This window comes from Vombatus ursinus, unplaced genomic scaffold (genome assembly GCF_900497805.2).
Source record: "Vombatus ursinus unplaced genomic scaffold, bare-nosed wombat genome assembly UNPS02007822.1, whole genome shotgun sequence".
In the NCBI taxonomy this organism is placed as follows: Eukaryota; Metazoa; Chordata; class Mammalia; order Diprotodontia; family Vombatidae; genus Vombatus; species Vombatus ursinus.
The window spans coordinates 1,649,466-1,673,593 of record NW_020947600.1 but is presented as its reverse complement, the minus strand read 5'-3'; the positions used below and the strand labels follow the sequence as shown (position 1 = coordinate 1,673,593).

Genomic DNA, 24,128 nt, shown 5'->3' with positions numbered 1-24,128 from the left:
AAAGGAATTAAGGCAGCTCTCAATTGGTGATGATAGTAAAAGTTTAGAGTCTATAAACTATATGGATTGTAGGATTGTCATGCAGAAAGCAGACCTCGGCGCCATTTCTGCTTTGGCCTTTCCTAATAGACCAGATGGGATAAGTATGTTTTGCAATGGACTCACAACTTAAAACACATATTAGGTTTCAGTGTTTTGGTTTCACTTGGAGGGCTTTGGATGTAAGTTTTGTGTAGAGCAGAAGATAAATTAGAATTCATCTGTGTGCGTGTGTGTGTGTGTGTGTGTGTGTGTGTGTGTGTGTGTGTGTAGCCAATCTATGCACATACACACAGCACCTATCCTTCTTGGGGGAGATAGTACCTACTAAAAACCAAACCTTTTTAAAATGTGCCAAATTGAACTTTTAGTTCTTGGCTTTACTGTAGTTTATAAAAATAACTGTAAAACCAGTACTTTTTTAAATGTTAAAAAAAAATATTTGGGGGCAATTTTTCCTTTGGATTTCCAGAAACCTGTGCTTATCTTTGCAGACTGCAATAAGAAACCTCAGTTCTGCAGGAGCTTCAGCGAGGTGCCTGGGAGATAAGAAGACTCATGCCCAGCTTGGGACATCAGCAATGAAGGGCGTTTAGAGAATGCAGCAGGTGGAAGACTTTGGAGCGGGGCCTCCATTGCAAATCTCTGTACCAGCTGCAATAAAAAAGAGACAGAAAAAAAGGAAAGTTAAGGCAGAGATTTGCTGTTTTTTTCTCTATGGTCAGAGCTAGACTGATCAGGGCCCTTATTGGTCCTCAGAATAGAGGTCACTTTGCCACAGTCAGTAAAGGGCCAAGTACAGGATGGATGGTGAGCTCAAAGCTGATTAGCTCTGCTTGAGTTGTACTTAGCTTAATAAATTAGCCCTTCTAAATATAGGTATCACCTTATAGATCTTTACTTCATATTGTCCCAGTAGCCATGCTTCCAAAGATCCTTTACAAGTATGAGAAATTTCAAGACTAACTTAACAATTGCTGCCCCCAAATCCTCCCTTGAAAAACCCAACAAACTAATGCAAGTTCTGTTCTAAAGAACTCTAGATAATAATAATAATAATAATAATAGTTAGCATTTAGATAGCACTTTAAGATTTGCAAAGTCCTTTACAAATATCTCATTTTGTCCTCGCAACAACCCTGGAAGGTTAGGCCCATTTTACACTTGAGGAAACTGAGGTAGACAGGTTAAGTGACTTGCCCAGGGTCACACAGCTAGTAGGCGTTTGAGATTGAATTTGAACTCGGGTCTTCCTGACTCCAGGCCCAGCACTTGTACCACCTAGCTACTTATATTATTATGATTAAGTAGATTCTAGATTATGTTGTTAAAGCAAAATCCTGTTCCCATTGTGCAGGATGAAATAATTTTAAAGTGATTTGAAACCAGCAAAGGAAAGAAAAATGTCTGCACACATCACTGCCATTGCTTTCCCATTCCTAACCTTTGCATCTCTGAGGCTGCTGGTTTTGTTTGGGGAGTGGTTTGGGAGTTTAAAGGAGTTCTTTTTGTCTGACCCCGGTGATTGTTAAGGGCTGGGCTGAAGGGCAGCTGAGCAGGAACCCAGCTAACTGATAATAAGATAAATGTATTGTCAGGGATTCAATGACAAATCAGCTTGTTTGTTCTCCACCTCCTGGATTGTAAACAGCTTGCAATTCTATCATGTTCCTTATGAAGAGGCACTGCTATCTCTGCAGAACCCAGGATAGGGATGTAATAACTTGATAGTCATTAGATCAATCAGCAAACTCTGGGTCTTTGAGCCTTCTGCCAGGACACAATTTTTTTTATATGAATTGTTTATCAGTTATGGTTGCTATTAGGAAGAAGGTTGTTACTCATGCTGTATTGATTACATGCTTGTCTGCATTCTACTGTGACTGTTCTATTAACATTTAATATATGTTAACTTGGGATAATTTAACTTGAAACGATGTTTAATTTTTTTGGCCACCAGGAACCTAGTGGTGGGTAAACAGTCCCAGTAAACAGAAGTGGGGAGTGATGGACGAGGTATTTTTTTTTTTACATTGTGATCGTGAGTATTTGTAGACTGTGTCTATTACCTGTTTAATGAGATGATTGTTAACTGAGTTACCTCTATAAACTAATACTAGTTGACAATTAATAATAACAATAATAAATAGCTAGCATTTATTTAGTGCTTTAAGGTTTACAAAGTAGAGGCAGCTAGGTGGTGCAGTGGATAGAGTGCCGGCCCTAAAGTCAGGAGGACCTGAGTTCAGATCTGGCCTCAGACCAAACACTTGACGCTTACTAGCTGTGTGACCCTGGGCAAGTCACTTAACCCCAATTACCTAAAAATTAAAAAAAAATTAAAATAAAAAAAAAGTTTGCAAAGTGTTTTACAAATATTATCTCGTGTTATCCTTAAAACAACTCTGGGAGATAGGTGCTATTATTATCCCCATTTTACAGATGAGGGATCAGAGGCAGGCAGAGGTTAAGTGACTTGCCCAAGGTCACCCAACTAGTAAGTTAGATTTGAACTCAGACCTTCCTGACTGTCCATCTCTCTATCCATTGTGCCCTCTAGCTGCATCTTGATCACAAATGGGCAGACTGATAAGGCCTGGCAGACAGCACAGGAAGGAGGAAGGTAAAGCAGTGTAAAAGCAGCACCCCCATACCCCCGCTTTTATTAGGAGCATAATGCTGGAGTGACCTAGTATAATGTACAGGCAATTTCCCCATTAGATTATAAGCTCCTTGAGAGCAGGGACTGCCTTTTTCCTCTTTTTGCACGCTCGGTGCTTAGCACAGCGCCTGGCACATAGTAGATGTTTAATGCATATTTACTGATTGAGTGAGTGTTCTACCGTAAGCTGGGAAAAGTCGTAGGGGGAGCCACAAGGCAGGCAGGGTGGCACACTAGGCCAGATGATTTTAGTCCTCGTCACTAGTGCATTAGTGCATTAGTGCATTGTGTCATTTCCACTCTCTGGGCCTTGATTTCCTCCCCAGAAAAATAAGGAACTGGGGGAGTCCATCTAGTCGGATCTCCAGAGTTCCCTTCAGCTGGATGTTCTGTGATTCTGTGTTTCTTCAGAGGAGTCAAGGAGTTTCCAGTGAGGATGAAAGAAATCTAAGAGAAAAACTAGGAAGGAAGAAACTCCAAGGAAACAAAGAGACATCAAAACTGTTTTTAAGAGACCCATTCACTAATAGGAGAATGTGATGCGAAGGAGGAGATGGAAGGCAGGGAAACGTGCAGAGACCCTTCCCACTGGAGGTCTCTCAAGACTCTGAAAAAGCCATTTTTCATGCTTCACAGAACAATGAGAAGGATTGCTAGCTGTTAACAAAAGTGACTCCTTTTCCCCAAGCCCACTATTGATTCCAGGTAAAAGGGACACGTCTCAGTGACTCATTACACTCTGCTGAGGAGGAAGGGGGTGGTGGCAAAATGGTGGCAAATGAACCTGGCATAGCCAAGTGGGAAGAATGCTGTTTTTCTGTGGTTCTTATTTCTAGAATATGACAGAAAGCCTGTGGGGACTAATTAAGCTTGATGACAGCTACCCACTTCTGCTGATATTTGTGGGGATGAATGGCTTCACCAGAAGAAACTGGAAAAATCTTTTTAGATATTATGACATCCTGGGCAGAAAGCTGGAGGACATATTGCCAGCTCTTCTTCCAATTGAGAATCAGGACTTGGGAAGCAGTGGATAGAGTGCTGGGGCTGGAATCAGAAAGACCTGAATTCAAATCTAGCTGCAGGCACTTATTAGCTATGTGACCCTGGGAAATCACTTAACTGCTGTCCGCTTCAGTTTCCCCAAATGTAAAATGGGGATAATAATAGCACCTACCACCCAGGGTTGCTGTGAAGATCAAATGAGATAATATTTGTAAAACTCTTGACACGGTGCCTGGCATACAGTAGGAGCTTAATAAATGCTTATTCTCTTCTCTGTGGAAGACAAAGGAGAAGCTGAACATCTGGATACATATATATCTAAGAGAAAGAGTTATAAGTTTACCAAATGCATTCCTTGATACAACCTGGGAGGCAGGCATGTGTTTATTACCATCCCCATTTTACTAAAGAGAAAACAGGCCCTGAGAGATTAAGTAATTTACCAAGATCTCACAGCTTGGAATTAAATGGTTTAGCTGGGATTTGAACCTAGGTATCCCCCCCAACTACAAATTCAGTGTCTTTCTAGAGTCTAGTCTATAGTTCAACATATTGGAATATTGGACTTTGGGCCAGAAATGGAGAACTTCTAACGAGGGCCAGAAACTATATGCTTGTTTAAAGACTTCCCAATTTCATAGAGAGGGCTTTAAATCAAATATAGGAGGGGAAGGAGAAAAATGCATATAACATTGTTAAAGTGATATTATGGAGGACAAGAGTGATAGAGAAAGAGAAAATAAGAGTAGGGTAGGTGCAAGGTCATTCACAGTCAAAAGTGAACTAGGAGAAAGTTTGAAACCATTTCTATGGCCCCAGATGTCCATGTACAAAGTTTGAGTAATAAAGTGAGCTTGTGCCCTGAATGTAAAAAGGTAAATATGACCTTGGAGAGATTGCTGAGTCCAGGTGGAAGGACATTGCTAAGTAGGAGCACATGCAGAAGACATGCTAGGGAGGCAGAAGGACTGGAGACCATTCCGTCTATATAAAGCTCAGTTCCCAGCTCCCCTAGTATTTAGCCAATGGAAAATTTGAGTGACATTTGTTTTCAACACTCTAAAGGATTATCATATGGAAGAGAGATTAGACTTATTCAGGTTTATTCTGTGACTTTGGGAAACAGGACTAGGACCAATGGGTAGAAGTTATAGAGAAGTAGGTTTTGCCTCAATAAAAGGCAGGCTTTCTTCCTAAAAATTAAGGCATGAGCTGCCTTGTTAGGTAGTGAGCTTCCCATCACTGGTAGTGTCCAAGCAGAAGCTGAATAGCTGTCAAGGGTGTTCTAGGAAAGACTGCCTAGATGACCTAGGACTAGGCCCTTCTAATTCTGAGTATCTGCACTAAGAGTGCTGGGGTTCTCAATGAATTTTTGTCTTAGGGTGTAATGGTATTTATTGGTCAATTTCGGCTATAGTGCCATACCTTTCTTTGCTGCAATTTCCCCATCTTCTTTTTTCTTGTCTTCCTCCAAAGCCTTCACTTTAGCCTCATGCTCATCAGCCAGAGCTTTCCACTCCTTCCTGTTGTTCTGCAGCCTGTCAAACATGGGCTGGATTTCCCCATGGAAACGTGAAAACTCCTGAATGGAAGAGAGGATAAGAAAGAGAGGTCAACATTCATGGATTTCATCTGGAAAAAAAATGTTAGCCATCTTTTGAATCTGCATTCTAGCTGGTTTTTGTTAGTTTGTTTTGCTTTAAAACATAGCTCCTCAGGAAGTAAAAGGCCATAATTCAATTTTGACAATCCATGAAGAGGAAAATTCTTTTGCCTTCTTACTGTGGATCTGAAGCTCCCAGCACCAGAGAATCAATCATAGGCAACAAATGTCTCCTACAGTATGTGTGAGACTATGTCTTCTCCAAAGGCAAGGACCACATATTCTCCTTTTTTGTCTGCCTACAGTGTAGGGTAGAGGGGGTGGGGGAGGGAGGCTCACTTAAGGCTTGAAAGACCATTTGGTTCTTCAGAATTAATTAGGTCTTATTGGCCCAGATGATAATAATGGCCATTGCTTTAGAAAGGGCACAGGACTTCAGTAATTCTTTCCATCCCCTCTCATAATCCCATCCCTATCACCATGCTTTCTCTCTGTCTCATCCTCGTCAACCGTGTTCATCTTCATCACACATTGTTTCACTCCCATCACTGTTCTCTTCCCCCTCACTGTCCTGCCCTTGCACTGACCTGTTCGCCTTCACTTTTCCTACTTATTGACCCATCCTCTTCAAAGTCACATCCCTCTGCAGTCCCCCTTTGCTATCCTATTCCCCCTTGCACCAGAGTCCTCTCACTGAGGACAAAAGAAAAAAGATTCAGTTGTATATGATGACAAAGCTTGAATAAAGAGGGCTGATTCTGAACTAGTTGTACCCTTCTCTCAGTAGACAGGTGGTGAACTATTGTTGCAGAATGCAGCATATATTGTCAGACACAGGCGATGTTTTGCTTAAAAGCATTTTTGTTCCAAGGGAGGGTTTTACGGGGTCGGGAAACCAGTTATCAGGAAGTAGAAGTGATATTAAAAAGAAAAAAAAATGTACTGACTTTTTAAAATATGGAGAGCAGCCTTCCCTCTGGGGAGACCCAATCGTGTGCTTACCTTGTATACAAACGTACACACAAAGTCAATGAACCCCACTTGCAGCTTAGGCAGCTCAGCAGCTTTGTTTCTGTCCATCATGGGCTTGGTGAGGAGAGAAAATAGAAGTTCAAGTGAGGACACAGGGTTAAAGGCACAGCCTTCATTATTCCCACAGTAGCACAGGCCTCCAAGAGAGTCCCAAGAGCCCTGACACTAAGCTTACTGAAGACACACGTTCCTGCTTCCCTGGAGCCTGTCTGAGCTAAAAATCAATGCCACTTTCTTACATTTACAGCTTTTAGTATCCAATGAAATAGAATTGTCTATTATTTTCAAATGTGTAAGAGAGGCGGTCCAGTCAATCAGAGGCATAAACTAGGTGTGAATAAGGCCTAGACGTTTCTACTGAATCAATCAGCCCTTCAAGGGCATTAGAGTAGGTGTGAGAAGTCCTTGAAAGTCATTGGACAAAATGGAGTAGAGGTATGTTGAGAGTGGCTGAAAAAACTCAGACTCCTGTGGGATTTTACATAAAATGGCAAACCAGTTGAAACTGGGCATTCAAGCATCTGACAGCAGAGCCCCTGGGAAGGAATCCCTTGGTGGAAAGGAGTGCACTTCTGTCTCCTTGTCTGCCCTTTGACGAGAGGATTTGTGACCTGGGAGGGACCTGGTAAAGATGGTCAGTGGATTTGAAGCTTCTCATCAGTGACCTAGTAGGAGGCCTGAAACTGCAACTGAGTCTGCATCATGAGCCAAGGATAAATTAGAGATGCTGAGGCAAGGCAGCTTCAGGTCTCTCAAAAGAACCAACAGAAGCTACACCATGCCTAAGGGGAACATCTTGAACACTCCTTCAAAAGTGTTTCCAGGAAGGGTGAGTTATTCCTTTGCTATATGTGCTTTCTGAGCTTGAGCCCACTTTCCTCTGGACTCCGTATGTACTTGTGGGAGAATGGATCATAAGAGTTTTGTGCCAATTTACTATATGGCCTTAGTAAATACCCCTTTCTAAAAGCTAATTAAGCCTGTATGAGTAATTAAATATTGCCTAAGAATCAATAGGAGAAGCACATCATGGTGTGGGGGGGCTCATGAGCTATAGAATTAGGAAACACCCCCTCCCTCAAGCCTTCAGGATTACCCCTAGAGCCCTGAGGGAGGAAGTAGCAGTCACTTTCTGGGAACCGAATTTGCTAGTTTGAGTGTGTGTGTGTGTGTGTGTGTGTGTGTGTGTGTGTGTGTGTAGGAGTGTGTTTGGGAGAGTAGCTTCAGAACATATGCTACAAATGTGCCTATGCGGGGCGGGGGGGGGGGGAAGGACTGGTTGAACATTAAACTCTAAACCAGTGGTCTCCAAAGTGGGGGTTGTGTCATGACTTTATGAAGCAACCAGTCAGAATGTGGTCTGACAAGTCTCATCCCAGCCTCTCTCCAATTCTATTCAGACTTTTCTCCAAGTTTACCAAGATTACCTTATCTTCATCCACTACTCAATCTATTCCCATGGCTGGCCTCCAGGGGTGTGGCTACATAAGTTCCCAACCTTTCCCTTTAGGGTGGTTTTTAACCTAAACCAGGCTCTTGAACTAGCAGATGCATAGGCAAAATCTTCCTCTTGTAGGCACCTATGATGGACTTTTCTATGGATCAGTGGCTGAGGAGTAAGAGGCCTTTTCTCACTTTTAGTGGGATGGAGTGAGACAAACTGAATGAGCAGACGTAGATGGGTTGTGATCTGTATTGAAGAACTCATTACATTATCCTTCCCCTCAACCTACCCTTCTTCTAAATGCCCCTATTTATTTCCAGGTCACCATTATTTTTCCTTTCTTCCTTCCTTCCTTCCTTCCTTCCTTCCTTCCTTCCTTCCTATCTCATTATCCTAGTTCTCAACCTCTTTGTTCATCTTGATTTCTTGCTAACTGAAACTGCTCTCTTCAGAGTTATCAACAACCTCTTAATTGCCAAATCTGATGAACTTTTCTCTAGCCTCATCCTTCTCTACAGCATTTGGCACTGCAGATCCCTCTGGATACTTAATTCTCTTCTCTCTAGCTATGATAAGACATCTCATACTGGAACATTTTTAAAACTTAGAATTGTTCAAACCTGTTTAAAAATCTTCCAAATAAAGAGTTTCATTGAATTCTCAACCCATTTGTTAAAAATAAAAAAGACAACACTTTCCAATTAGTTCACAAGAAAACTGAATGACTTCAGAGAAGATGGAAATTTACCTTCTCTCCAAATTTCAACAAAAATCTTTCAAAATTGGTGGATAGAACTGAAAAATGATCATGATGGTTTACTAAGTGCAGCCAACAATGTACTTCTTCCATTGAGAGACATGTATCTTTGTGAGAAGCTCTTTTCAGCTATGACAGGCATTAAAATGAAAATAAACTGCACTTAAAATCAGACCCTCAAATGTCTATGTCACCATTATTAAATCAAGATTTTCAAAAGTAATAAAGCATATTCAATCACATTGCTCTCACTAAAAATATTATTGATGTTTTTACTGAAAAAAGGGGTTGTACCATTAATAAAATATTTTATTCATCTATATATCATACTTTAAAAATTTTATTTTGTGTAAGTTTTATAATACATATAATTATCTGTATAGGAGTATATTGTATAATTTGTAAATAATAAATATACATATTTGGGTACATTATCAACTTTTTTTCTGATAGAAGCATAGAATCAAAAAAGTTTGGTAATTACTGCTCTAAATTATTCACATCCTTTGCCTTTCCTATTGAGCTCTTGTCATTTAATATGGATGTGTTTACAATGTTATAATCAGCATGCATAAGTTGTCCTAGATATAGACTACTGCATATATGAACTGTTTCCAAGTCTAAAATGTCATGATTAATTTCTTTCAATGAATTAATTTCAATTAATTTCTTGTGGGATAGTTCCTCTCACTGTTATCTGCCTTCTGAAAGATGAAAGTGAAATAAGAATTTATTTGCTGCTATGCAGAAATATGAAAAGTTGGAAGTCTCTATCACTACCATCGCTTACTTGTGAGCAAATTTTGATCTGTATAGGGAAAGCATCATCTATTTTCTCCATAGAGTAAAGAAATCTATAATATACCATACTATAACTTCTGTTTCTCTCCTTTCATCCTCACCCGAATGTTCTCCATCATGGTTCTCCTTCCCATAAGGCCATAGATTTGCATGCTATGATTTATATGCCTTGTTAACTCATTTCCCTCCTGGGGAATTTTCTTTCATTGCAGTAGTAAAGGAGTTAACTAGATAAGGATACCTAAGCTTGGGTCCAAGGATTTAAAGTCTAATGATATGCTCAGTAGTTTAAAGGAAACTTAGGAATGTTCTCCTTTACTCATCCTGTCACTTAGCCCTGGTCTGAGGGAATGCCTCAATATTCCAGAGATTATTAATTATGTGAGATTTTGGCATACCATCCTGGTAAAGGGACAGTGACTAAGCAATGAGGAAAAAAGAATGCTTTTGAGGGATGAGAGCCTAAAGAAGAATCTGTGTATGAATTTAGAGTTTTGTCGGGCAAATCTGCCGTCACCATCATATGCTGGTGTTGTTGACTCACGTCTGACTGTCACCCCATTTGGGATTTTCTTGGCAGAGATACTAGGGTGGTTTGCCATTTCTTTCTCCAGCTCATTTTACAGATGAGAAAACTGAGGCAAATAGGGTTAAGTGGCCTGCCCAGGGTCACACAGCTAGTAAGTGTCTAAGACTGGGTTTGAACTCAGGAAGATGAGTCCCCCTGTTTTCATGCCTGGCACTCTATCCACTGTGCCACCTCGCTGCCCCATCACCATACATACAGATATAAATAAATGTATGTGAGTGTATACATCCATGTATTATTTACTTTATTGAGGTAAATTTCACTATAAAGTTCTACAAAATGTGGCACAGACTTCAGTGGTATTGTATTAAAGCTATGTATTAACTTAGGAAATATTGTTACTTCTACTGTATTTAATCATTCCAGCAAGTAGAGGCATCTCTACATTGAATTCTTCCATTGGGATTTTATAATTTTCTTTGAATGTACTGAATTAAATCAATATTTGAGGATGTAATTTTTTTTGTCACCAATGTGAACAGAAATTTTCCTTCATTGTATTTGCAAGCCATGTGTCATGAATGTGTAGGAGTGCAATTGATTTTTGTGAATTTTCTCATCTCCCCAACTTTGCAGAACTCAATTATTTTCTTTCATCATTTTGGAGGCTGATTCCCTGGGATATTCTTGCTGTACAATCAGATCACCTGCAACACATGATAGTTTGGCTTCTCTCTCTTCTTCTTTTTTTTTTTTAGCTATTCTTTCTATTTCCCTTGTGGTATAGTGGATAGAGTGCTGGAAATAAGAATCAGGAAGACTTGAGTTCAAATGCTACCTCTGTGTCACCATGGACAAGTCACTTTACCTCTCTGAGCCTCAATGTCTTCATCTGTTAAATGGGGTTAATAATAATACCTTTAGTGCCTACCTTATAAGGTTATTTTTAGACTTTAATGAGATCATGTATGTTACTGTGCCTTGTAAACTTTAAAGCACTATATACAGGTGTTATCACTTACTATCTCATATTTTTGATGTTCAGATAGAAATGGTCCTTCAGTAAGGATCATTCTTATTATTGTTATTAATGTATTCCTTCATCATCATTAACATCAGCAGCAACATATCTAGGACTATATTAAATTGGAAGGGTGACATGGGACATCCTGGTCTTGTTACAATTTTGAAAGAGAACTACTCTGGTGCTTCTCCATTCTCTGTAAAGTTGACTCTTGGTCTTAATATCCTATATTCTTTGTCATGTCAAGAGAGAAGCCCTCCATTATCAATTTATTTTTAGACTTTTAATCAAGAGCAGACATTGGATTTTGTCTAATGCTCTCTTAGCCTCCATGGAGACAATTATAAGATTTTCATTACTTTTCCTGTTAATGTGATAATAGTTTTCAGGGAGCAACTCTACTTGGCCCTAGGGGAAAATTGTTAGAATGTGCTATTGTGTTCTGTCTGCTAACAGTCTACCTACATTTTTTTTTTCATCTGTGTTTGCAAGAGAAACTGGCTTGCGATTTTCTTTTTCAGCATTGTCCTAGAGGGCATAATTTTGCTGACAATATTCAAGTCCCAATTATTCAGCCTTGTTTCAAGGGTATTAGATGACAGGACTAGTTTGTAGGTCATTCTGTTCTGTTCTATTTCATTTATCTTATATTGATCTTGTCTCACTATTCTTCCCCCCAATGCCTCCTTGGTGGTAACTCTCTTCATTAGAAGTCATATAGTGCCTTGTTTTGCACCTCCCTAATGCATTTATCTAATGTTATATATTATGATTTTCAGAATTTGTGTTTTATCTCCCTGCTAGACTATAAGCTCTTTGAAGGCAGGGAGCAGATAATTCTGCCTAATGAGATAATACATGTACAAGCTCTTGGTAAACCTTGAAGCATTACTTAAATGTTAACCACCTTCTCCCACCCCAAACACGGCATGCTGGTTAGAGGACTGACTTTGGAGTTAGGAAGAATAGAGTTCAATTGTGCCTCAAACACAAACTACCTCTGTACCCATAAATAAGCCATTTAATTTCTCAGTGTTTTTGGCAACTCACTTAGACTGTAAGTTACTGAGGACTTTATGATCTGCATCAGTGGAGGCAATTTCCACACCAGGAGTTCATAGCAATGAACTCACAAGTCCAAAACAACAACAATGACAAAATTGTCATCAAAATTTTCTATTTATCTCAGGCACTAGTACTGCTGTAGTGAAAAGAGCCCTGGATTTGCAGCTATTCCACCTGGGTTCGAGCCCTAGCCATGCTACTTCTTACCTGTGTGCCCACCTGCACACTTCTCTGGATATCATTTTGCTCCTCTGGAAAATAGGAGGTTGGATTAGAAGATCTCAGAGGTCCCTGCTACCTCTGAAAACCTATGATCTATGCTTCAAAGACCACTCTGAGGGTCTCAGAAGTAGAATTGTGATATTGAGAGAGGTGGTGGTTTCCCCCTCCTCGGAGGTCTTCAGGAAGAGGCTAGGATGACAACTTTTTGGGTATGTTATGATAGGGATTTTTTTTTTTTGGTGTCTACAGGTTGCACTAGAGGGCAGTTGAGAACCAAAAACAACAATTAGAGGTCCCAAGGAGCTGTCCGTGGTTCTGATCCAGACAGTCCCTTTTCTTTGATCAGTTCTTGGCTTCTGGTTTTAGATGCCAGACTTTTAACTCGTTTTGCTGGCTAGGCCTACTCTGCTCGTTGATCCGTTTTGTAGTACTGCTCCTTGTCAGCCGAACCTGTTGTTCCTGGTGTGAGTGTTATTATAGCCTTAGTTTTGCTGTGATGTGATCAGTGTTGATCTTCCCATTTGTCCAATTGTGACTTCACTGAAGACCTGTGCAGTATTATGTATTTAGAAAGGCAGCCTAGTGTGATGGAAGGAGTGCTGAACCTGGCCTCAACAGAGACCTCAGTTCAGATTCCAGCTTTAATACTGAGGACCTTTATGTGTCTTTCTCAGATTGTGAACTCCCCCAGGACTTGGCCCAAGTTGGCTCCTCTGTTTCCCCCCAGATTATGAGCTCATTAGATGAGGGTACACATTTTGTCCTCATCCAACTCCCCAGTATCTCTTAGTCAGGAGATAGCACAGAGTAAGGCTGTGTACACAGTAGGTACTCAATACTTAAGAATGAAATAAAATAGAATAGAATGGCTTTACAGATTGACCCTACCATTTAACAACATTAAAACAAGGATGAATAAATGGGATTTGGATGCTAGCAGTAAAAATTATGCTGAATGAACCTCAGGGGATACATAGGAAGGTTGGCTGGATCTTTTTCAAATTTAGATTTCTATTTCTTTACTCTAGGTGTATGGAATACAGATACAATACTTACAATTGGCTGCTGGTCAAGCACTGTTCTCTCCAAGTCTCCTTGCTCCCAGAATTCAGCAGCCACCAACAATGCTACCTATGTACCATAGGAAAGAGAGTTTAATCCTGATAGATTTTATATCTAGAATTATTGTAAGCTTTCCCCATGCCCGGGCAACTTTCTCTGCTCTTGGCCACTGGTCTCTTCTGTCCTGGTAACTCTTTCCCCTGACCTACAAAATGGAGTTAGACCTCAGCTAATGTTGGGCATAGAGTCCAACAACCATGGGAATCAACATTGACAGTCCTCTGTGGTAGCACTGGTTGTTGCACTGGCATATACACACATATATGTATATGTATGTATGTGTATATGTATATACATGTATGCACACACATGTTTATATATATATATATTATATATAGTCAATTCAGAAGATAGAGTCACTATCCTAAGTTTATTTCAACACCACCATCTACTCAAATTTCCTCTTTTAAGGGAATCTTGTAGTATAGTGGTCATCTGCCCTATGGCATCTATTGGGAGACAGTCTGAACATTGGGTGGGAGGAGGTGCTCAGGATACCATTACTATAAACATTTTTATGAAAAGCTTGAAACTGCAAAGAATAAGGCATCAGGTTCTGACCTTACTCTGGACTTCCCATGGCTTGGTAATGGCAGACAAGTCACATGCAGTCATCATCATTGCCCTGTAAGACAGCAAGGGCAGCATCAGAATCTACCCTTAGCAATGCCTAGATCTCCTCACACTCTACCCATGTCCTACCTATGAGAAAACATGAGCCCAACAAGAAACAAGAACTATTTGCAGGTAAATTCCCAATGTCCCCCTAGAGAAGGTATCAGTCATTCCTGTACCCATTGTTCATCTAGCACTCAGCTGCATCCATCACTCACCCCCTCAACCCATTGTTCAATTATCACTCACATCCCCACTTCAATTCAATTCAACCTTTAGGAAGGGCCTATCCTGATTCTGTGTTCAAGCTTCCTGTCTACCCATTGTTTCAGCCCCTCTACTCCCAGTTCTTGCTACCTCTCACTTCTCCCAGAGTATTATAGTCACAAAATAGCAGAATGTGGAGGGATCTAGTCCAACCCCCTCCATTGTATAGATAAGAACATTGAGCCCCTGGTAGGTGAAGGGACTTGTTCAATGTAACCTGTTTAGTTTGTGATAGAATTGGGATTTGAATCCAGATCTCTTGACTGTCTACTATACTGTGAGGCACTAGAGGCAGCTAGGTGGTGCAGTGGATAGAGCATTGAGCCTGGAGTTCCAGAATGCCCAAGTTCAAATCCAGCCTCAGACGTTTAATAACTGGGCAAGTCGATCTCCATTTCCTCAACTGTAAAATGGGGATAATAATAGCACCTATTTCCCAGGGTGGTTGTGAAGACCAAATGAGGTAATATTTGTAAAGCACTTATAAAGCACAGAGCACATAATAGGTGCTTAATAAATGCTTGTGTCTTTATTTTCTGTTCTGCTGCCCATTATGCCACCTACTTGATATCCCAGGAAGGGAGTATGAAGAAAGAATTACCCCTGTTACATCCCTGCCACAGGTAGCAGAAAGAACTGAGGAGAGCAAAGAATAATAGACATTTTCTATTTCTTCCAGAGACTCCAGAGGGAAGAAGAGTTGTGAAAAGGAAGGAGAGGAAGAAGTGGGAGAGTCCCTAAGAGAAATAAATACTATATTTCATCTTAACAAATCCAGTTCAGAGTTAGATGTGCTGAGATTTGGGGGTGGGGAAGGCAGGGGGAGATCCTGATGCTGTTATCCAGTGTGTTCGCTATTGATCCCCGCTTTGTGTCATCTGTGAATTTGATAAGCATACTATCTTTGCCATTATCCAAGTCAGTGAAAAAAAAATTTAACAGAAACATGTCAAGCACAGCTTCCTAGAACACTTCCCTGGAAACTGCCTTCCAAGTTGATGGCTAATGGTCACTCATTGGACCTGGTCATTCAATATTTTGCACAACAAAAACATGATTAACTGTGTCAAAATGCTTTGTTAGTATCTAGAGTACTTCTATAACATTCTCCTGATCTACCAGTCTAATAACTCTACCCCCAAAAGGAAATATATTTAGTGTGGCATGACCACACTCAACTCATTCACTGGCATGAGGAAACCATGTTGAACCTTTTTGATCACCATTGCTTTTCTAGATGCTCATTAACTATCTCTTTAATTCATGTGATCCTTTGGGTCTCCATGTTCTTATCTTGAAAATGATATTGATGAAGTCAATAGCACCATTTCATTATCTGTGCATGCCCCTTTATTGTTAAGAGAATGTCATGAGTGAATTTGTCTGTCCTCCTTGAGCAGAGCCACACAAAGCCTCTAGATGTATGTGTGTATGTATATGCATGTGCTCGCACATATTTGAAAGACACTAAAGATTGAGAAATGCATGTGAAAGGAGCATTTATCAAGGATCAGACTAATGGAATTCTGACAAGAGACATTGTCTAAGGAAGACACTGACAGAGGAGGCATCAATTAGGAATAAAACCAACTGACCAGAGACACTGATCAGGTATGACATGGGGGCTGAGAAGAAGGACAGATCCTGACCAGAATTCTGATCAAGAGGGTTTTGAACTGAAAATGGAGGGAGAGGGGAAAATTGGCTCATATTTTTTTTCCATCAAGCCACAGACCACATGAGCAGCAGCAGATATGATACAGAAAGAAGAATTTTAATTGAGAGACTCTAAAAAAGGGGGAATAATAATAATCATAGTTTCAGAAGCCTATTATCAAAGTTTCAGATGACACAAAGCTATTGTTGACAAACAGCCAACACATGGGATGGCAGAGTCAGGCTCCAAAAAGGTCTTAATAGGCTAAAGCATTGGGCTGAACCTAATAAGGTGAAATTCAATAAAGATCAATATAAAGTCTTACTGGGGTACAAAAAACCCCTCAACTTCACAAGTATAAGATGGGAGGAGCATGGAAAGACAGTGGTTGTTTTGAAAAAGATCTGGGAGGTTAAAATGTATCAAAAACCCAATATGATTGTCAGAAGTGGGATGTGGCAACCAGAGGCGTAACTTCCAGGAGCAGGAAGGTGATAAGAACACTGTACTTTGCCCTCATCAGACCTTATCTGTAGTATTGTGTTCAGTTTGAGGCTCCATGATTTAAGAATGACATCAATAATTCTGAAGGATTTATAAAGGAAAATGCTATCCATCTCCAGAGAAGGTACTGATGGAGTCTGAATGCAAATTGAAGCATACTTTTTCTTTACTTTATTTTTCTTGGGTTTTTTTGCCTGTGTTTTTGCGTGTGTGTGTGTGTGTGTGTGTGTGTGTGTGTGTGTGTTTTCTTTCACAACATGAAGAACATGGAAATACATTTTGCATGATTGCACATGTATAACCTAAATAAATTGCTTGTTTTTTCAATGGGGGGGCTGAAGAGGGAGGGAGGAGAGAATTTAGAACTCAAAAAATTTTTAAAAATGAATGTTAAAAATTGATTTTTAAGTGTAATTGGGGGGAAAATAAAATATTAATTTTTTTTAAAAAAAAGACATTGATAGTTAAAGAATGTCCAGAGAAGGGCAGCTAGACTATTGAAGGTCCTTGAGCCCATGTCACATGAAGACTGGTTGAAGGAACTGGGAATGTAAGAGGAGGGAGTTAGGGGTGACAGCTGTCTATCAGTATTTGAAGGGCTATCATGAGGAGGGATTAGTAGCATTTGTACTTTTGAAATTACTTAAAAAACAACAACCTCAGAACTGCACTAAGACTTTTGGGATGTACTGTATGTAGAGAGAATCTATAGGCCATTTGAAAAGGCAGAGTTTTTCATGTTATTTTTGGAGGACTCTGCCATTGACAGGATGCATCCCAATCCTGCTGTGAGTGTGCAGTGCAACAGTGTAGATCTGACTTTATGTCCTGTCTTGTAGGTTTTATGTGTCCATTGGCCTGTGTGGAGTAGATCATGGCAAATGGTAACTCACCATCTAACTCTTTTGAAACCTTCTCCAGCATTTGGAGGTTCATTGTGAGCCCCTATTTACAATATTTCCCTTCATAGGAAACCCACATGCATGTATGACCTTATTTTTTTTTAAATGCCATTTGTTCTGAGGGGTGGATGGTGTCTTGAAACACAAGATCCGAGGGCACATTCTCCACAAAGTGTTGTTTATTCCTCTGTGAGATGGGTTAATTAGTTAAGTTTTTCCTGATACCATATCCAAAGGCTACAGGAACTCCTGCGGTGTTTCTCTCAGGTTTTTGTCCCCCATGCTCACAACAATCAGAGTCTTGAGTATAACTCTGGATGACATTTTAGCCCTGGTTTGAACACCAATAATGCAACTAGTTTAAATTCTTGGTTTTCCTCTCCCTTGGATATCCAGTTAATAGAACATCACAATGAGTCAGTAAAATCACCTCTCTGTAGCATAATAGTACCATGACATGCCCTTGTAAGCACTATAGCTAGATCCATTTCTATTTCTCCACTGTTGCTGTGACATTTTTAGGGGTGACTAATGGCTCTAACCAGGCCTCTTTCTTCTAGAGTACCAAACTTCAAGATAGTACACCGGTATTAATATTTTTCATTCTGAGAACTTCAGTCATCCAGGCAAAAAAATAAGTGAAAATAAGAATTCCAAAAGGGCATGATGACCTGAGAAGATGCAGGCCTCTTTTAAACAAACTCAATTCTTTTGAGTTGTTTAGCCTATGGTGAGTCCTTCGGTCCCTCCAAGCAGCACTACCATGTCTCCAGGGTAGCTGGGACTCCCAATACATCCCAGTGTAATTCACCCCTGCCAAAATCAATTGGCAAGAGTAACATGTAACAGGGAGGTGAACAGCCTCAGCTTCTGACCTGTTTCCCTTTTCTAATAGGTTTTAAGTAAGATTGGTTCTAGTAACAAATCCAAAGATATCTTTCTCTATAAAAAAGATAGACAAACGGGGTATGGTTATTGTCATGAAAACTTTCTTCCATTTTCAGAATGTCCTTCCTCATTGAACTCCATTCATGACACGCTTTTCTCTCAAAAAGCATGTCAGGGTTCCAATGGTCTTGAATACTCAGGGATGAATTAGCAGTAAAAGTTCATGGTCTCTAAGTAATATTGCTAGACCTTAAGCCCTTTGTCAGAACCTAGTTTCTATTTGGCTTCTACATTTCATGGGTCTATTCTTAGTCCTTCAGGACCAAACACAAGCTCTAGGAAGATTACTTGACTCGAATGGATGCTGTATCTCTTGGGCTCACAATATAAACCATGGTAGAGCAGTAAGGTATGTACTGTGTACACCTGTGGCATATGTTCTTTCTTTCACTGGAAGAAAATTAGACTTTGGTCCAAGGGTCATAATATTTAGAAAATCCACCAACACTTCATTAATCAAATACTGGAAGGTTGCAGGTATATTGGCCAATTCAAAGGGCATAGCCAAGCATTTATAGTGACCAAAAAGTTGCTTTCCATTCATCTCCTGTCTGAGTTCTAAGGAGGTTAGAGGCCCTCTCAGGTCTTAATTAGTACAGATCCAGACCTCTTGGACCCTAGGCAAAATAACTGAAATCAGTGGAAGGAGGCAGCATTTATGGTTGATAATTTCATCCTGACCTTGGTACTGAATTAAGGGGGAACTTGCTTGCTTCCCTTTGGGGGAACAAATAAGAAAAAGAGATGTCCCTGTTAGCAGCTGGGCAGATATTTTCTCACATGTATCCCTGCAGAGACTGAGCCTGTTAGTCACTAAATGAATAAATTTGTCTATAATGAGGGATCATCTGTGGTAGAGATCTGTAAGACAATCATAACCAGGTTATCACAGAATCCTGACCCATTCCAGTACAGGAATTCCCCCTAAACATCTCTAACAAGTGGTTGAACCATAGCTTCAACTATCACCTGCATGAAGAGAACACCAAAATGTTTATCTTTAGATGCAACATGATGGGGCGGACAGTGTGCTGGCCCTGGATTCAGGACACCTGTGTCCAAATTCTGCCTCAAACACTTACTAGTTGTATTATCATGGACATAACCTCTCAGAGTCTCAGTTTCCTCATGTTTAAAATGTGGATAATAATGCTCTCTCGAGCTGGTGGAGGTGGTGGTGGTGGTGGAGGAGGCAGCTAGGTGGTGCAATGGATAGAGTGCCTGGCCTGGAGTCAGAAAGATTCATCTCTCAGAGTTCAGAGCGTCTGGCCTCAGATACTTATTAGCTAGCTGTGTGACTCTGGGCAAGTCACTTAACCCTGTTTGCCTCAATTTCTTCATCTGTAAAATGAGCTGGAGAAAGAAATGGCAAATCACTCCAGTATCTTTGCCAAGAAAACCCCAAATGGGATCACAGAGTCAAACACAATTGAAACAACTGAAAGCTTGCTATGAAGAAAGTACTTTCCAAACCTTAAAGTGCTATATTAATGGAAGTTATCACCATCATCATCATCACCATCCTCCTGTATCTCTCTATCTCAACCTCTAAGTCCACATTGTCAACTACTTTATAGATATCTCCCTTGGATACCTCAGGCCACTGTGTTCTTCAAGTTCATCTTCCCCCACCAAGTCAACCTCTATTCCCAACTTTGACGTCTCTACTACATAAGATAATCAGGCTAAAGACTCTTGGTTATCCTGGATTCTTCCTTCATCTTCCTTCCTTTTATCCACAAAATCACCAAAGATCCTATTACTTCTTACCTTGAAACATCTCTTGAATTCACATCTGCATCTTCATTCACTCTGTCCCAACTTTCATCCAGGGTCTTATTATCTTACACTTGGTTTACTACAACAGTCAGTCACTACCCTCCTACTTCATCTCCCTGCTTCTGGTCTCTCTGTTTTCCAATCTATCCTGTAGTCTGTGGCTAGTTTTCTATTTCTTAATCATCTCCTTCACTGCACCACTCAGCTGCAATAGTTTCTCATTAACTATGTTCTTCTACCTCTGTGGTAACAACTGATTATTCCTGGGTAAATGCCTGGTACTCAACGGGAAAACCTTCTGTCTTCCATGGAAGAAATTAACCACAACTAGAGAAGTCTTAGGTGCATCCAGGCCTGTACACACAGTTCTTACTTAAGGAACCTATGGGAGGAGCCTGACTCCTATCTGACACTGGCGTTATATCATCTGATTTTACATATACACCTAGCTGTAGACATGTCTACTACCCCTGAGCCACCTGTATCAGCTTTTTGATTCTCATTCTGTCGTGTCACCAGACCTACTTCCAGATGGTAGCCTTCCACTGTGATCACACTTTCAAGTATGGCCCTGTGTTAAAGGACCATTGCTTCTTATTTCCTAATACAGGTATAGCAAATACAGTTAGCTGAAACCTCTGATTCAACCATCACTTAGGCTCTCCTCTTTTGTCTTAGGTGGGGGCCCCAAGTCGTATCAGTCCCAAGAGTAATCATGATAGAAGAGCTGCCTCTTTGTCTCCCACTCTTCTACTTCTTGGTTTGCCTCATCTAGATCAGAAATTTCTACCTCATTCCCAGTTGGTGCCATTTTCTGAGTATTTAGTGGGAAATCCCTGTGTTGGAAGGTCTTGCCTACTCAGTCAAGCTCAGTAGTTGTGGGAAACCATAATGGTAATCATGATCGTCATGACCCTGGTGGTCCTTCAGACTGGGTGACATGGACCTCTACTCATACGCAATTGCCTCCTGGCTTCCTTACTGCTCCTTATATATGATCCTACATTTAAGCCTACCCTTTCCTCTTTTCTACCAAGGCTATAGGAACCAGGTGTCTGGATAAGAGATCTTTTAAACCTTCATTTAGCTTTTTCCTAAATATGTCCATCAATACTGCCTCCTCCCAGCCCAGAATTGCTTGTGTAGAAATATATGATTGTAACTGCCAAAACACAGAGATATAGGCAATTAGCAATTGCTGCCCCCATCAAAATTTGAACATTATGGTCACTGCATCAGTTTTTCAACAGGGGATACCGAATATTGCTAAGAACTCACCCTACAAAGCACCCTCATTTCCCAACACTGGACTGTCCTCTTACATCAGGACAATTGCTCAGCTGATAATGGCATTTTAAAGCTCCCCCCATCCATGCCTATTCTTCCACGAAGGTCCAGCTCATAAATGCTAGTTGGTATTGGCTTAGAATGTCAATGATTGGTCTTAATGCCCCTCCAAGATGAGTGACAATACAATATCAGGCTCAGGTAGGGATAGGGCTACAGTTCAGGGCTGGGCATGGGAGTCAGTGTAGTGGCTATAGTAACACATGTGCCAACATTGCTACAACACTCCCTATTCAATAACTCCCTCCAGTAGATCCAGTTGTTTCCAGAGACAATCAGTGTCGGGCCTTCCAGTGATAAAGAAGAGGAGTAGGATCTAGGGTGTTCTCAAACCACCCCTTGAGGGGGATGGGGGCCAGATACTCAGGCAGGTGACCAATCAGAATCATAACCCAGGCTCTCTCAGAGAAGCTGAATCATCAGACACTCACCTAATTCCAGAAAACTGACCTTTCCCCCTCCCTCCTCCCCTTTTTGAATGGGAAAGGGATCAAGGATAGCCACAGCATTCAGTGAAGCCAGGGAAAGGAAAAACAACACATACAGGATATCTCTAATATCTTTGTGCGGTTAAGCTGCTCAAACTTATTCAAATTTAAGCCCTGTATTAAAGCACAATTTGGTCCTATCTTTTACTCAGCTCATAGCTATCAGCTTCCCTGCTGATACTTTTAAGGTATTGAAATTTGAGGATGATATGGAAGTCATACTCTAGAGAGACAGGATTCAATGACCTCATTATTGAGAAGACAGCAATGGACAGAGATGAGCAAAGTGGATACCGACTAGGGCAGACTGGAGGATAGGGACAAGAAGCAGTGAGGTCACTGACTGTAGCAGATACTGACTTACTGGCCTAATAACTTTCTCTGTGGGGAAACAGTCATCAAAGCCAATCAATTGGCCCCAGGAGTTGGTCTCTATCACATATGGGCCCCTCCCATAGCCTTCCCTGGCCTGTTCATCAGGAAGCCTTCTCCTGAAAGGAGTCACTCACATGACAATCTCTTTCCTTGTTGTCTCCAGGGAGAGGTACTCCACCCAGCTTTTCTTGTCTTCATATCCCTTGGATTCATCTACAATCTTCTGAAACATTGCTCTTTTTCTTAGGGCACAAAGAAGGCAGGGATCAGACATAACATGGAGAGAGACCAACCCCATGGATAGCATGATATCCATCCTCCTACCTACTACAGATCACATTTACTCCATTTTCACAAAGACTCAAACAGCAATATTCATAACCAGTTAGCAATGCTTCAGGGATTTTCCTTGGAAAATTATTCCACTCCCACCCCACCCCATTCCACTCCCTCTTTCCACCTCAGCCCAAGCCTAGTCTTAAAGCTCCAGCCCCTGAAGCAAGCGGTTTCAATTTTGTATCTTCTCCTGTGGTATTGAATGTTTCCCTTCCTCGGGACCTCCCCTCCCCATGCCCTTTATACAGAGCTAGGGCCCAGCATTCCTATGGCAGAGAAGGAAGGAGCCTGCCCCATTATCCAGGGGCCTGTACTCTGGATGCTCAGGGCTCTGAGGCTTGACCATACTTGAAGTAGAGGGCTAGATCTGTGGCAATGATGGCGATGTCCATCAGGTGGATCACGTGCTCATGTTGGCGACGATTCAGGTTCTGGTAGATATTCAGGCTCTGAAGCAAAGATTTCACATTAGAACCAGCATGGGACAGGATGGCCATATATGTAAATGTACAATGCTTGAGAGGCACATGGTTCATGGGAAAAGGAACATGGACAGAAACAGCTAGTCTGGAAGCCAGCAGATGGTGCTACCCCAGTGCAGAAAACAATTTGATTCTGGGCTCCAAAAAATCTATAACGTATCTTCCCAATTTAGGAAACAGTTTGATCAAACAAACAGTGAACTAAAAAATAATTGGTTTAATAAAACTCTCCTTGCCATTTGAACTCAGTGAAAGGTTCTCAAAATTATTTTAATAGAAGCATCGAGAAGCAACCCCCCCCTCCCCTTGAGATCACCCCATCCAGGCTTCTGGCCAAGAGAGGATTCCTTTTTCCTCCCTCCCTAGCCTGGGACCAATCATGGGCTTTTTATGAATTCAATAAAGGAGAATTTTTAAAAATGAACTTAATTAACTTAATTGCTTTTTTCTCTTGTGGCTTTTTAAAAAAATGAAAGTGATTTCTTTTTATTGTATTTTATTACTTTTTAAACCCTGGGAACCACTTTTTCTCTACATTTTTTCAGTTCCACAGTCCATACTCTTGATCCCTTTGGCCATAGAATTTCATTTTCTTGGTTACTGCCCCAGAGCCATTGTATGTGTATATATGTATATGTGTATGACTATAGGCATGTGTGTGTGTGTGTGTGTGTGTGTGTGTGTGTGTGTGTGTTCTGGAGTGGAGTGGGGTTATGGTTAGAAATGGTGAGGTGGGATAAGGGAGTTCTCTGGATCAGGAGCATTTGGGGAACATTAAGGATTGTGAGGTTGTTTCTTCTAGATTTTAAGTGGCTAGGAAGAGCTGGAGTTTTGAAGCGGTTGCACCCTAACCAGCTAAAGCTCCCTGCCCAACCCCTCTGTGACCAGTGGGTCTGTAGCACCAGCCGTGGCAAATCCCAAACTTGCCACCATTGGGGCACCATTACAGACCTCTTCTGCAAGCAAGAACTTCCCAAACTCCAGATGGTGTCTTTCTAGAATTGATGAGCCATGCAGCTTTGCTAATGGATTCTGGGATCTGTTCATGCAGATTTGTGTTGAAAAAAAAAAATAATGGTAGTTAGCAAGTGGACAATTAGTCTTAGGAACAAGGAAGAATCTG

The 24,128-nt window shown here is 40.9% G+C and overlaps 1 protein-coding gene across 1 annotated transcript in view; it reads right to left on the bottom strand.

The window, feature by feature from the left end:
• Positions 1 to 631: 631 nt before the first annotated feature.
• The window catches only part of LOC114033998 (rod cGMP-specific 3',5'-cyclic phosphodiesterase subunit beta), a 79,234-nt gene continuing 55,737 nt past the window's right edge, over positions 632 to 24,128 (bottom strand). Inside the window, exons 15-22 of the mRNA XM_027849645.1 lie at positions 23,957 to 24,044; positions 22,872 to 22,972; positions 22,322 to 22,429; positions 13,867 to 13,930; positions 13,240 to 13,314; positions 6,312 to 6,395; positions 5,132 to 5,288; positions 632 to 693 (exon numbers count right to left, since the gene is read on the bottom strand). Of these exons, the coding sequence (XP_027705446.1) occupies positions 632 to 693; positions 5,132 to 5,288; positions 6,312 to 6,395; positions 13,240 to 13,314; positions 13,867 to 13,930; positions 22,322 to 22,429; positions 22,872 to 22,972; positions 23,957 to 24,044 (739 nt within the window). The remainder of the gene's footprint in view (positions 694 to 5,131; positions 5,289 to 6,311; positions 6,396 to 13,239; positions 13,315 to 13,866; positions 13,931 to 22,321; positions 22,430 to 22,871; positions 22,973 to 23,956; positions 24,045 to 24,128) is intronic.